The 15,196-nt window shown below is 40.7% G+C and overlaps 1 protein-coding gene and 1 pseudogene across 3 annotated transcripts in view; one reads left to right on the forward strand and one right to left on the reverse strand.

The window, feature by feature from the left end:
• Positions 1-4,613: 4,613 nt before the first annotated feature.
• Positions 4,614-15,196, forward strand: part of Bckdhb (branched chain keto acid dehydrogenase E1 subunit beta) — a 191,474-nt gene continuing 180,891 nt past the window's right edge. For 2 of the 3 annotated variants that reach the window (XM_048801570.1, XM_048801617.1), the window contains exon 1: positions 4,619-4,864. In XM_048801570.1, the coding sequence (XP_048657527.1) occupies positions 4,669-4,864 (196 nt within the window). In that variant the 5' untranslated portion in view covers positions 4,619-4,668. Of the gene's footprint in view, positions 4,865-15,196 lie in introns of all 3 variants that reach the window. The other variant, XM_015498944.2, reaches the window with a different exon arrangement.
• LOC107151379 overlaps positions 13,361-15,196 on the reverse strand; it is a 3,453-nt pseudogene continuing 1,617 nt past the window's right edge.

Genomic DNA, 15,196 nt, shown 5'->3' on the forward strand with positions numbered 1-15,196 from the left:
AGAGACTGGCTCTTCAATCTGTATTCTTTTTACAGTTTTTGTTTTGGCCTTCAAGTTTTTGTCCTAAGTTATTTGGGTTCCTTAAATTTAATATTCAAAACCAGTCCTTAAAACTCAAACTCCTCCCTCGAATTATTGTCTCTGGGATCAGCTTTAAGTGTATTTTAAGGGGCTGGGGTTGTGGCTCAGCACTAGAGTGCTTACCTAGCACGTGCAAGGCCTTGGGTTCAATCCTCAGCACCACATAAAAATAAAATAAAAATATTGTGTCCAACTACAACTAAATATATATATATATATATATATATATATATATATATATAATGTATTTTAAAATTCAACAGCAAGAACTTGATTCCTTTGCTATCTCCTTCCCTGATGTCTCTAAGTTTGAATGGGTCCATGGCAAGGATATAAGGATATCATGCTGCAAAATTGTATCTTGCTATATAAGATGGTTGTCCAAAAGCAGACATGAGTATCAGCAGGTGCAGCTGCATGGGTAAAAAAGCTCAGTGACAGAAGCTGGACATGGTGCTGTAAACCTGTAATCCCAGCTGCTCTGGAGGCTGAGGCATGACCATCCCAAGTTCAATGCCAGTTGGAGCAATTTATCAAGACACTGTCTTTAAAAAAAATAAAAAGGGCTGATGATCTAGCTCAGTGGCAAAGCACCCCTACTTAATTCCCTGTACAAAACAATAAAATCAAAAACAAACAAAACAAAACCCAGTGACAGAAAGTAATCCCAGAAATCCAAGAGTCATTCTGAATTGTGAATAACAACATTGATTTGTATTCCAGTTTGATAGTCCTGGGTCCTCTATGGGTCCAGGGAGGTTAAGGTGTTAGAAAGGCAATTGGAAATTGAAAGGAAAGCGAGGAACTGGTGAGCAAGAAATGAAAGCCGGAGACCTGGCAGATACTCACTCTGAGCTGACAAATAAAGGCACATCTCTCCATAGATGGAGAGAGGCAAAGCCTTGGGGTTTGGGGCTTTTATGGGGGAGACTCAGGAATTTCAGCCTGGTGGGGTTGGTATGAGGGAGTGGTGAGCCTTTCTCAGAAAGGCCCTTAGGCGAGAAAGTGAAAGTTTTTCTTAAAAACAGCCATCCAGATGCTAAGCAAGGACTTTACAGAAATAGCTCAGACAAAGAGGAGAATCCTTTTTAATGATATTGTGATGTCTCATAGAACCCTAAGAACAGAAAGTAGTTAAGTCTCTGGAACAAATGGAAGCAGGAACTCAAATGTGGCCACCTCTGCCTTTTGGTTTATCAGATCACCCAGATCTCCTAGTTTTTGCATTTCCCAGAGGTATTGAAAGAGAGCATGAACTTTCTTTTCCTTTTAATGGTATGGGGATTGAACCCAGGGTGCTTTACCACTGAGATACCTCTCAGGTCCTTTTTATTGTTTGAGAGAGAGGCTTGCCAAGTTTGCTGAGGCTGGCTTGCGATCCTCATGCCTCAGCATTCCTAGTTTTTGGAATTATAGGCATGTGCTACTGTGCCCAGCTCTGTTCTTTCTTTTAAAATTACACTTCCAAAAACAAAAACAAAAACAAATTACACTTCCAAAATTCTCAGGAAAAAACCCACCCAGTTTCATAACTTAAAATAAATGCAAACTGACTAGGGGAGGAGAGAGAATACAGCTCTAATAACACAAATGTTTCCATGGCTATGGGCAAATGGTGTGGTGGGTGAGGGAAACATTAAAAAAAAAGCAGTGTATTGACAACAACATATCTGTTAGGTGTTATGTTCATCCAAACTGGATATTGCTGGAAGTCTCAACTTCTTAGACCAGCACACAAACACCTTCAAAACCAACCTTTCATCTATTTTTTCTACTTTTTAATCAACTCTGAATATTTCTCTTTATTCTTTCATGCCTCTGAGCCTTTGTGCATGTCTTTTGTCTAGAAGAACTTCTGCTTTGTAGCTCTGCCTGGTGACTTCTAGTTATCTTGTAGGTCCAGCATAGCATTTCTTCTAGGGTCCCTATCACAGTTTCTTTCTTCCTCCCCCCTCCACCCCTCAATTCTCACCCGTAACTGGGATTGAATGGGATTGAAAGCAGGGTCTTGGGCATGCTAGGTGTTATGGGCCAGGCTATCTGGACAATGACCAAACAGACTCCATGTCATTAAGAAATGTTTTTCCCATGGGAACACCCTGTACCCTGTACCCATCAACAGTAGCTTAGCATGACATGTTTGGCTACACAAAATGGCAATTCTTATACAATGTAAAATTGTTCTCTTTTTGGTTCCATTTGTTTTTTGGACAATGTACTCTGTCAGTGAATGACTGGCTAGACATTAATAACCATTTTTTAACTTATACTCAAGTAGGGTCATTTTGACCCACTTCCCCTTCTTCTTGTGATCTCATGTTTGTTTATGCCTTTGAATCATGAAAACAACCACTTATGATTAATGTGGCTTTGGACTATTAAGGAGTACTCTAAACTGGGGGGTGGGTGGGGCTGTTGAAGGGTGTGGACTTGCTGCCCACCAGCTATTGGATCTGGACCACCAGCTGGTGAATAAAGATGGTTCAATCTCCTGCTTTAAGATGGACTCAGTGACTTATTGCAGTCTCGCCATAACATAGGCTAATCCTCTAACCACTTAGATACATCCCCAGCCCATTTTGAAGTTTTTATTTTGAGACAAGCCTGGCTGGCTTGGAACTTGCCATCCTTCTGCCTCAGTCTTCCAAGAGGATGGGATCAAGAAATGAACCACAGTGCCCAGCTGTCCCTATCATGTTTGATTGTTGTTACTGTGCTGTCTCCATTCTCTACCAATTGGGACACCCCAAAAGTGTACTCTGTCTTATTTATTTGGGTGGTGACTTGTCTTTGGTTGCTACATCACAGAGCAATAAACTGAACAATAAATTCTCACTAGTTCTTTTATTATTTTTCTCCCAGGCATAAGTCACCTCAGTACTCCAAAGCCTCAGATTATCAGGAAACTGGGAAAATAAAGGATGGTTTGATTTTATCTTTGGTCTTTGCTCATGATCTTTTATTTTAAAATTAAAAGTTGATTATGTAAATGTAATTTCACTTTGTGACCTTTCTCTTGCATTAAAATAAAAATACCCTTCATGCACATAATGATGAAACTACAACCCCCACCCAATTAAAAGAGCAGAAGTGAACACTAATAAAAAGACAAGATTAAAAAACCCTCCAAATATTGAAATTTGGGGCTTAGTGTGGGAGTATGAATAATGGAAATACTGGTTCTTTTCTTGGCAGCTCTTAATTTCTATTTCTCAATCCCAATCATAAAACAGGCAATTAACCATCTCTCAGCCCTTCCTCTCACCCCACTTCTTCTCTTTCTTCCCTTGCTTCCTTGCTAAACTAAAGATGGGTTGTGAGCCAGGAATAAAGAGGGACTTTTTTTTTCTTTTTTTATTGGATACCTGCAATTGAACTCAAGGACACTTGACCACTGAACCACACCCCTAGCCTATTTTGTATTTTAATTAGAAAAAGGGTATCACTAAGTTGCTCAGCCTCTCACTTCTTCTGAGACTGGCTTTGAATTCTATCTTCCTGACTCAGCCTCCTGAGCCCCTGGGATTCCAGGCGTGAACAAAATCGAATGTCTGATGGAGACAAAATCAAATACGACAAACATGGTTTGCTGTCATTTGTGAATTCAGGAACACAAATAAACACTTGGATTTTCTTAAAATAAAATGTACAAAGTTGATTATCGTAAATGTAAATTAATGATTAAAATTCTTCAGGTTCCAAAACTATTTAGAGTAAGATGGTTAGGCAATATTCACTGCACCTGCACTAAAATTTATCAAATTCTTACTCATAGGATTTTTAGAATGAAATGTTTCACTCTCATCTAAATGTGAAAAACCAAAATCAATAAAAATCTATATATAGAGAGCTGGGGCTTGTAGCTTAGAGTGCTTGCCCAGAATGCGCAAGGCCGTGGGTTTGATCTCCAACATTGAGAAAAAAAAATCTGTATATGCTTATTAAGTATTTCCTAAGAACATAGGCTTTGATCAGTGATCTGAAACTGAAGACCAATAACCAACGCTAACCAGTAACCTTACCATCATCACTTATGAGATACTAGAGACGACGAAGAAGAAATAATAAAAATAATAAAAGGCTACATTTTAAAGAAAAAAAAAAACCTTTTAATTTTCTTTCTCTCTTTCTCTTTCTGTCGGTGCTGGGATGGGGCCCAGGGCTTCACATATGCTAGGCAAGCGCTCTACCACTGAGCTACAATCCAAGCCCAATAAAGTATTAATTTTAAAATGAAAAGGTCACTGGAAATGGCATTGCAAATGGTAATAGAAAAGAACAAATCCAGGGAAGGTGTTCCTCTGTGCAGAGGAGCCTGCTCCCGGGTTCGCACAGCTGGTTTCGGGAAGGCTCCGCCTCCAGGACCCTTTTCATTGGCGTTCACCGGCCTCCGACACCCGCGCTGGCCGCCCTTCCGCACGCGCACTCGGAGCTGTAGCCTGGGTCGTCAAGTCCCCGCCTCCGAAATGCCACCTCTGATTTGCCAGTTTCTCGGGTCCGCCCCTCCGGCCCGACCAGTGTGGAAGTCGCCTCGGGTCTCCGCCCTCCCTGCCGGCAGCGAGCGGCTAACCCGGGCGGCGAGCGGGGATGGCGGTCGTGGCGGTGGCCGCAGGCCGGCTGCTGAGGCTCCGCGCTGCCGGGGCGGAGGGGCGCTGGCAGCGGTGGCGAGGTGATGCAGTGGCGCGGAGCTTCCTGCAGCCGGCCTCGGCCAGGAAGGATGCGGCCCAGGCGCGGCAGGTGGCTCACTTCACTTTCCAGCCGGACCCGGAGTCCCACGAGTACGGTGAGTCGGGGGCCACCCTGTCAGTCCCGCCGCCCCAGACTCCCAGGTCCGCGGGCGCTCACGAGGAGGGCCGCCTTCCTCACGAGGAGGGGGTGTCAGTAGGCCGATTTCCTGCCTTTCGGGCTCAAACCCCGCCAGCTCTAGCACCCTCCCAGGCTCAGGGTCTGACTCCTCGCCCTGTTTTTGTTACTAAGCTTTTGAGACGCAGCCCCGGGGCACCTGCGAGATGGGCAAGAGGGCATACCACCTTCTGCAAGCGCCTGAGGTGGAGAGGTGGTGCCCAAGGAATCCTGTGTCCTCTGTCGTCCCTTCTTTCCCAGCCTGGGCCTTGGGTGCCACTCATTTTAGGCAGCAGCAGCATTTAAAAGACTTATTTATGGCTTTTGCTCGTGGTAGATAAGACCTTGTAACTGATTTGATTTTGCCAAGGTTGCAGAACAGGTTCTTCCTTCAGTCGGGAAAATCCAGGCTTTTCAGGAGGCTGAGGCAGAAGGATTGCAAGTTTGAGGCCAGTCTGGGCGAGTTACTAACCCTGTCTCAAAATAAAATAAAAAAGATTGGGGGATGTAGCTCAGTGGTAGAGCGCTTGTCTAGTATGTGCAAGTTCCCGGATTTAATCCCCATTCCCAGAAAAAAAGAAAAAATGTTTGAGTGTAGTGCCAACCTTGTGCTGGGCCATGGTGCCACTTAGCTAAGGAAGAGTAATTGATGTAGGTGTTGGGAGGTGGAAGCTATAGGAAGGGTTTTTGGCAAATACTTTATAGTATGACTTTTGTGCAAAACTTTTACTATTTTTTTTTTTTTGAAAATTTTATGTAATTTCCTAAAGATCCAGTGTCTGTCATTGGAATATCAGGAAACTGTAAGAAAATGTTTTCCATTTTCATGTCTAATGACTTTTTTTTTTTTTTTTGAGAGAGAGAGAGAGAGAGAGAGAGAAAATCTTTTTTGTAGATGGACACAAACACAATGCCTTTATTTTTATGTGGTGCTGAGAATCGAACCCGGGTCCCGCCCGTGTTAGGCGAGTGCTCTACCGTGAGCCACAATCCCAGCCCCATGTCTAATAACTTTTTATGTGACAGGGCTGATATTTTTGGAAGTATGTCTTTACTTGTGAATAATAAATATTAACATTTTTTTTTAAAAATTTTAATTTGGGACCAGGGATTGAACTCAGGGACACTTAATCACTGAGCCACATCTCCAGTCCCCCACCCTCTTTTTAAAATTTTTAGATTTGAGACAGTGTCTTGCTAAGTTGCTTAGGGTCTCCACCAAGTTGCTGAGGCTGACTTTGAACTTGTGATCCTCTGTCTCAACTTCTTGAGCCACCAGGATTATAGGTGTGCATCACTGCACCCAGCAAGAATAAGAATTTATTGAGTGCTTATCACTGAGATGCAGTGAACTGAGAAATTTACATTCGTCATCTCATTTGATGCTTAGGACAAACTTAAAGGGTAGGTAATGTTTTCATTCCCATTTTGCAGTTTCATTAACTGAAGTCTTGAGATAGTTTATCCAAGGTGACAAAAACGTGTCGGTGGCAGCTCCAGCTTTGGAATCTAATCATTCAGATTCTAGAGGTGATATTGTAAATATTGTAAACATGGTACTAAAATGCATATAGAAAGAATTTACTAAGAGGGTATCCCAGCTTTATGAAACAGTTGATAGATACCATAAAGGTGAATACGAATGCTTTTCACCAACAGGATGAACCTCAATTCTGTCTTCACAGAAAGAAACTCTGACGCAATGCTTGAGAAGTAGGGCATAAGTCTTCTTAATCCCCTTTCCACAGTTGTGAAATAATTAACATCTTAGTGCTGTCACATTTGTATGTTTTTATAAAAATAATACAAGCACATTACATATAATTTACATAATAGGAAAGTAAAGGGTTGCCAGGTGTGGTGGAGCACACCTATAATCCCAGCTGTGCCAGAGGCTGAGACAGGAAGATTGTGAGTTCAAAGCTAGCCTCAGCAACAGTGAGGCACTAAGCAACTCAGTGGGACCCTGTCTCTAAAAAAAAAATATAAAAACGGACTGGGGATGTGACTCAGTGGTTGAGTGCCCCTTAGTTCTTCTGGTACCAAAAGAAAAAAAAAATAAAAGAAGAAAAGTAAAAAGTTATTTCACCATTCACTTCAGTAAATATTGCTAACATTTGGGTGCATCCTTCCAGCTTAGTGTATTTTCCATAATTGTCATCTTCATATAAATACAATTTGCTTTATTTAATCAGAAGCTTTTCACATAAGGGTACATAAGAACATATAGTCATTATAAACTTCTTTAGAATTTAGAGGATATGTACCATAGAGATACTATAATTCAAAAGTTAGAATCAGCTTATCCTAAGTTTGTTTTGTCCCTGCCACCTGTGACTTTGAGGTCATCACTTATCCCCTTTAAGCCTCAGTTTCTTGCTGGGTGTTGTAATGCATGCCTGTAATCCCAGCAACTTGAAAAGCAAAGGTAGGAGGATCACAACTTAGTGAGACACCATCTCAATAAAAATAAAAAGGGCTGGAGATGTAGTTCAGTGGGAGAATGCCCCTGGATTTCATCCCCAGTACTGGGGGGGTGGGGAATGGGGGAATCTCAGTTTCTTTATAAGAGGTTAATAATTATATCTACTTCACAAGGCAGTTAGGAGGCTTACATAAGATGATATTTATAAAATACTTAACATGATATTTGATAACTAAGTATTCAGTAAATGGAAACAGTAATTACCATTGTGCTTTTTATTGTTACAGTTTTGCAATGTTATAAATAGTATAAATTTAAGCATTTCTTGTATATGATTTTTATGTTTCTGAGATTATTTCTTCAGTATAGAGCCCCAGGGGTGAGATTTCTAACCCTAAAATATGAATGCTTAATAGATTTTTAAATGACTGGGTTATACCCCATCTTTATAAGACTATTATATTGTTTCAAATATAAGAATGTATAAGAGTTTATTAGGTGTTAATGCTAAATTCACAGGTACACACACATATACACTATATTCAGATTTTGTGCTAACTGCACTTTGTTTTAATTTGCATCTGTTTAATTTCTATTTGGAAATATTTCCCCATGTATTTGTTCACTAGATTTATTTTCTCTGTGAATTGAATGTTCTGTGATTTTTTTCACATTTTAAAAATTATGCTCTTAGGAGCTGGGGTTGTGGCTCACTGGTAGAGCACTTGCCTAGCACTGGTGAGGCACTGGGTTTGACCCTCAACATCACATAAAGATAAATAAAGCTATTGTGTCCATCTACAACTAAAAAAATATTTAAAAAAAACTTGTGCCCTTAGTATTTTTCTACCAACATTAATACTTTCTGTCATTATTGAGTAACTACTCTTTCCAGGTGTTGTGAGGGCGATCAGTCCATAATCCTCATAATAACCTTGTGAGTTACACAGTATTTTGCTCTTTTTACAGGTGAGAAAGTTGAGGCTCAGAGATGTTAGTGGCCTTCCCAAGTCTGGTAAATAGCAGGGCCTGAGCATGAAGCCCAGTGTGCCTGACTCCAAAGCCTACATTTTAGCCTTATGTATTAAAATTTTGTGTAATTAAGATATTAATGAAGATAATAACTTTTTGCCTTTTATATATGTTGCAAATCCTTTTCTTTGGTTTTTCTTTTTTGATACTAAAGATTGAATCCAGGGACGCTTTACCACTGAGCCATATTTTCACTTTCTTTTTATTTTTTATTTTGAGACAGCTCTCACTATGTTGCTTAGGGCCTGAGTTGCTGAGACTGGCCTTGAACTTGCAATTCTTCTGCTTCAGCCTCCTGAGCCACCAGGATTGCAGGCATGTGCCACCATGTCTGATGCAAATACTTTCTTTATTTTTATTATTCGTTGGTTTTCTCTTAACATATAAAATAGACTGCTTAATTAATTGGTGGTCAGGGTGGACTCTGAGTAGGTGACATTTAAGCTACACAGTGAGCTTTGACAAAGAATCATCTCTGCAAAGACCAGGGGGAAAGTGTTTTTTCCGGAAGATGAGTCTGGTGAGCTTGTGTTGTGGTGACTGAGAAAACCAATTAGAGGGGGTGTCTTGAACAGGTTGAGGTGGACAGGTCTCTCCAAGATCAGGTGGAGACTGGATAGCCCTGTGTTGTGGGGATGAAGGTCTTCTTTCCAGGATTAGAGTTTATAGGGAGCAGAATAATGTAAGTAAAGATAAATGAGAAAGCATCGTGTTTATGTGAGGAATGGGGAGGTAGTGAGTTTATTTGCAGGAAAAACAGAAGGATTAAGAAATAAATTTGAATGAGTAAATGGAACTTTGAAAGTTCAGTCTAAAGGTTGGTGGGGGGGACAGATTGCCTATCTTCAATGTACCCCATGTTATGATGGGTGCATTAATTTGGACTCAAGTTTTGCTGGGCTGTGGAAGACCATTTTTTCCCCCCTGGGCAAAAAAGTGACTTTTAATGTGCTTGTGTTACATTATTAGGAAAGTTTATAGAGTCAACTAATGAATGGGAAGTAAGGAGGCTGAAAGATCAGATATTGTTGTTGTCTGTAAAAGAGGATGTAATTGTGCTTGGATGGTGCTAGTGGGTTGTATGTCTTGACGATATGACCAGGTTTGTCACTGTTTTACCTGGGGGGACCTAGGGAAGGGGTATGAAATATTTTTAGCCTGAGAACCTGGAAAGATGGTAAAGTGGTGATATCATTGATACAAGTGGCAAATGCCAGAGAAGAAGCACATTTTTTTGGTGGGAGAGAGAGAAAGAGTGGGTGAGCATGTGAGCTTAGGAAATGTTCTTAATAAGTTACTTGAAGGAAATAATTCAAGGCATTTTCTCTAAAAAGATGAATAATAGAGACCTGGCAAGGCTTCAAAGGATCCCTATGAAAAGAATATCCAAAGAGGTGTGAAGTGCCTGCCAGCTGGAGGGGTCTCCAATGTGTGACGGTCCTGAGGTGGAAGGGAGGTTAGGTGGTAGAACTGAGAGAACTCTTCAGTGGGGATCTGTGGGGACAGTGGTTAAAAATGGAACTGGAGAGGTGGACATGGATGGTATCAAGCAGGGCCTTGAGGACATGACAAGGAGTGTGGTCAGAAGTCTTTGTAGGGCTTTGAGCACAGGAGTAATGTGATCTGGTTTGCTTTTTAGGATTCTTATTGTAACAGATCTTTGGGGAATGATTTGAAGGGGTAAAAGCAGTATAAGTGACGAGACAGTTTTCTGGAAGAGGAAAAAGGTGGTAATTCTGGACATAGGCTATAAAGTGCTGTGACCTTCAGGGCCATTAATTAATTCAGGTTCCCTGACCCGGTGGTGAGGGGATGGGAAAAAAACAGACACATAAATAGAGAAAAAGCTGGGTCTCAGGGGTTGACTACTCCTTGGTAGGGAGGTAGTGATACATAATATGCTCAGCCCATTTATTATATAGATGTAAACATCAAAAGGATTTATTGTGAGAAAGTTCTTCAAAGTAAGCAGAACCAAGGTCATGAGTACCAGCAGCCTGATTATAATTATCAGCTTTCTCCACCCAGAACTTTCTATACCTGAACACCTGGCATCTGAACCTCAAGGTCGAGAACTGAATAGCTCCATGGCTGGTACAAAACCTCCTATTGAACAGAATGTCACCATAGCAACTGAGCAGTCTCTACCTTCCCACTGAGAGTTCCCAAGAGAGGTATCACCACTGTCACAGGACAGTTCAAGACCCATAATTCAGTCACTGCTCCCAACATAACAGTGCTAGATTAAGTCATTTACTTGGAAGTAGGATTTGATGGGTTCAATGAAGACATTAAGGATGCCCCTGGGTTTACAGCTTGGGCACCTGGGTGGAGGCTAGTGTTGTTTGCTAATATGGGAAAGACTGGTATTGGGAGCAGCAATCTAGAGTTTGGTTTTGTCTTTGAGTTAGAAAAGCCCAAGACAGCAAGTAGAGAATTGATGATTGCTGGATATAGAAGTCAGAAGCCCAGAGGAGAGATTCATATTGCAGATAACCAGCAGGTATGTATTTTAAAGATGGAGCAGAGAATAAAGCCAGCAAAAGGAAGGGATGTCCCATGGCATCATGCAAAAATTACCTGATGCTCTGATATGGGGTAACCTTGGGACCCCAGCCATAATTCTTCAACTTTAAAGTGTAGATCCTCTTAATTTTGGATTTAGGTGACCCTATTCCCCTCAAGTACTCGCTACTTTCTTCCTTTTCGTAGATATGCCATATATACTGGAACTTTAAGAGGCAATTATATTTATAGAGCTTTCATTTGCAGTTTTGGTTTGTTTGGGTACTGGGGATTAAATCTAGGTGGTCTCAGGCATGCTAGGCAAGCACTGTACCACAGAACTTATCCTTAGCCCCTTCATTTACAGTTTAGTAGGTTAGTACAACATGTTATCCTACTTGGGGTAGCCATTCCAACACCCTTAGTAGGAATTAGAATGAGATAAAGGTAGATACCTGGCAAATAGAAAGTGAGTTTTGGAAAACAGGGTATCTGGAGGGCTGGAAGAAGTTTTATTGGGAAAAATAGGCAGTTTCTTAGTCATCTTCCCATTTTTCTAGTATTGAAAGGTTTTATTTATTTGACAGATAATTTCTGAATTAATAAAGAAATGACAGTAACTCTTACATATACTAATTCAAAACATTTTCATTAAGCACCAAGTAGCACAGTTTCCAATCTTTTCACCCAAAACACCTTTATCATTGAAAGGCTGCTTCAAACTTAATTTATTTAGGTTTTTAATCAAGAAATCTCAAGCTGCCAATCAGAGCTTTTAATTGGCATGACATGACCAGATTAAACCCTTATAATATGAGTAAAAATAACTTCAAAATGTTTTGACGTGGGCTGGGGTTGTGGTTCAGTGGTAGAATGCTTGCCTAGCACACATGAGGCACTCGGTTCAATTCCCCAGTCCATATAAAAAAAAACTAAATAAATAAAATAAAGGTATTGTGTCCCTCTACAACTAAAAATATTTTTAAAAAAGTTTTCACCTATATATTCCAACTAAGGGCATCAGCTAGCCTCAGGCTGGTAATCACAGGTCGTAGTTCCACAAGCCAAATATCATCCACACAGCACACAGATTAAATGCCTAATAAGTATGTACAAAGTGTCATAAAATATGTGCTCTTTGTATATTCAAGGGGAGTAATGCCTAATTTCCATGGGTGTACAATGCAGCAAGGGCCATAGAAACAGATGCTATTCACTAACCCATAAGTGAGTACCTAGCAAGGACAGTGGAAGGAACAAAAGGCCCTGTGCCCTGAAATGAAGTGGAGGCTTTGTGGACCAGGCCAAGGCCAAGAACATGAGTGGATATTGAGATGCATGGGGAGGGATCTTCAGGGCTGGAGAGGACAAGGTGAACCAAGACACTGAGCCACAAACCTGCTGACTATTCAGAAGACAGTGGAGTGTTTGTTCTGGGTGAAGGGTAATCTAATAAGAGATTTGTAAAACAGAAAGGAAAACGTCCTCCAATAAGAGGACAAAATACCTTCCCTGATGGAGACGCTCCCTGTTCTCTCTGGACGTGAAGTAGCTGGGGATTACTCTGTCAGTCACCTTTGACCCCAAGGCCCTAGTCCCTTGGAATCAAATCCATGAGCAAGAATCTTCCTTCATGCAAACTGACTTTTTCCCCATAAGTAAAACAAAAACACAAGCAAACTAAACAAAACTCAAAACAAAAAGAATGAGACCAAGGTTTGACTCCTCATACTTCATTTGTGTCTCAGCTGTCATGCTAGGGAGACAGGGTCTGTTTTGTCACTCACACCCATTCTTTTCTGCAAGGCATCTAGATGCACATCAAGTCCTAATACAGCATCCCTCAGAACAGTAACACCACCCAGAACATAAATTTAACCCAGTACAAGGCAGCATCAATTTAAGGATCTACTATAATATTACTACTCAAACCTACCTTATTTTAACCCTTTTTCTGATTCATTTACAAAGTATCTACACTCTTTAATGTTCTGGAAACATTACAAATGTTGCATTAGATTTCTCTTCTTGAGGTAGTTCAAGTTTTGTGACAACAAATGTACATATTTTTCTACACTTACCATGGACGAGTAGTTATCATGAAAGGCCTACAACCAAACTAGATCATAACAAATTAACAACTGTAAAAAAAAAACATAAAGTCATACAAAAATTAAAAACAAGCAAAAAAGAAAAGCAGGAATCTGTGTCATCAAACTAGTAGTCTAAACTTTGCCACAGATCAAAATAAAAAAAAAAAAAGAACCTAACCTCACTTTGTTTACCAAGCTATAGGCATTTTATAAAATACTCAAGTAATTAACAGCTCATAAAAATTCAGGGAAATTTTTAGGTGGAAACAAAATTAACATCAACTCATTCTCTAGCAAATAGTTTTTCTCAAAATGTGTGTCCACGCAGAGGGAAGTTTGGCAAAACTGTCTGCAGGGGCCTACCTTGTGGAACAGACCCCTCTCAGGTCTGCTTCAGAGGTGCAGTGATATTGGCAGACACCTGCTCCAGGTGGGCCAAGGAGCCCTGAGGGAATTCAGCTGGCTTTTTGTGCTGCACATTGATGTCCTCCAGCACCTGCTGCCAATGCCTCAGCTTTGTCAAGTGCTTCTTCTCCAGCGCATCTTTCCACTACAATTCATTCCTTAATTCTTAGACATCATCTTTGATAACTTACTCTGATTTCCAACAACTACAACCTGCCTTTTTTTTTTTTAATTTTTATTTTTTGGTGGTGCTGAGGATTAGAACCCAGAGCCTTGAGCATCTACCAACTGAGCTATATCCCCAGTTGCAATCTGTTTTTGTAGAAAAAAGCATTCTGTCTGTCTTGAAATACCCAGCAACTTCTGGATACATCGATCAACACCAGTTTGAATTTCTTCCTGATCTGCGTCCTTAACATACTCCTGAATTATGAGAGAAGCAAAGCAAGCCTCGAATGTTGACTTTAACTCGTGCACCAAGGTACTGTTAGAAGTCCTTAGAGCATCAGGCGCTGCCTGAAGAAACAAGGGCTGGCCCAGGTCCCGGTGGGAGTGGTGGGGATCCTGGAGGCTGCCCGGAGAACATACCACCCAGTGGAGCTACAGTGTCTGGAATGGCCCACTGCGTCTTCCCATTTCACAGTGTGATTAATACCACACGATGTCATGGATGCCACCTATTCATCATGCTTCAATGGACGTGTCAGACAGTGTGCTAAATGTTGGAGTTTCCAAGAAGCATCTGAGGAGGAAGTGCTGATGCATAGGTCTATACCAAACTTTAGACAGTGCAAAGGAGAACCTGTGCTGAATGTATTGGTAGACTTTTGTTTTCTGAAAGACCCTAATTTTCTTTATTGTACAAGTGTGTTTTTGTTTGGGTTGTAACCTGCCCTCTGTTAACCTTACTTATTTCTGGAGACTACCCCCTTGGACACTCTTTTGCCTCTGTGTCTCAGATGCCGCAGCTCTGGGAAAGGCTTCTCTACTGCTTCAACACTACTGCAGAGGAGTAGTTATCAAAGACCTACTCCATCAGACTGCTGTTGCACATTACTTCTCCCCGCTGCCCTTCTTCTGTTGTCTGTCTTTGAATTCTGACATTGGTAGATTTTTTTCCTATAAATTCCTTTAAGTAGGTAACTTTTTTTTTTTGCATATTAAAAAAAACTTTATTGAAGCAGCTATGTGTGCTTATTTGTTTAGTCATTTAGTGAACAAATATTTATCAAGCACCTACTACCTGCCAGGTCTTGCAGATATAGCTCTAATCAAAAACTGTTAAGAATTTGACATTCTGCTAACATACTACTTTTTTAACAGAAACCAGGATGATGTGGTTATTCATGATCTTCTACTTAAAATACTTTCAGTGAATCAGTTGATCCCAACCACAGAGCCCAGTTTTACCACTGTGTGGCCATTAACTCACATCCTTGCCTTGGAAGAAACTGTGCTGCTGTATTGTTTTGGTTTTGTTGTAACTTTTTGTCTTGAAAAAGAATTATCTGTTTTGAAACTTGTCAGCCATTTATTAACATTCATAATTTGACATTTGCATTTAGTAATTTCTTAGTATTATGCTTTTTTTTTTCCTGGGCTGGGGATCAAACACAGGAACTTGCGCATGCGAGGCAACCATTCACCACTGAGCAACATCCCTATCCCCACTCTTTCCTTCCTTCCTTCCTTCCTTCCTTCCTTCGCTCGCTCCCTCTTTCTTTCTTTCTTTCTTTCTTTCTTTCTTTCTTTCTTTCTTTCTTTCTCTTTCTTTCTTTCTTTCTTTCTTTCTTTCTTTCTTTCTTTCTTTTTC

Source organism: Marmota marmota, unplaced genomic scaffold (genome assembly GCF_001458135.2).
Source record: "Marmota marmota marmota unplaced genomic scaffold, marMar, whole genome shotgun sequence".
Classification (NCBI taxonomy): Eukaryota; Metazoa; Chordata; class Mammalia; order Rodentia; family Sciuridae; genus Marmota; species Marmota marmota.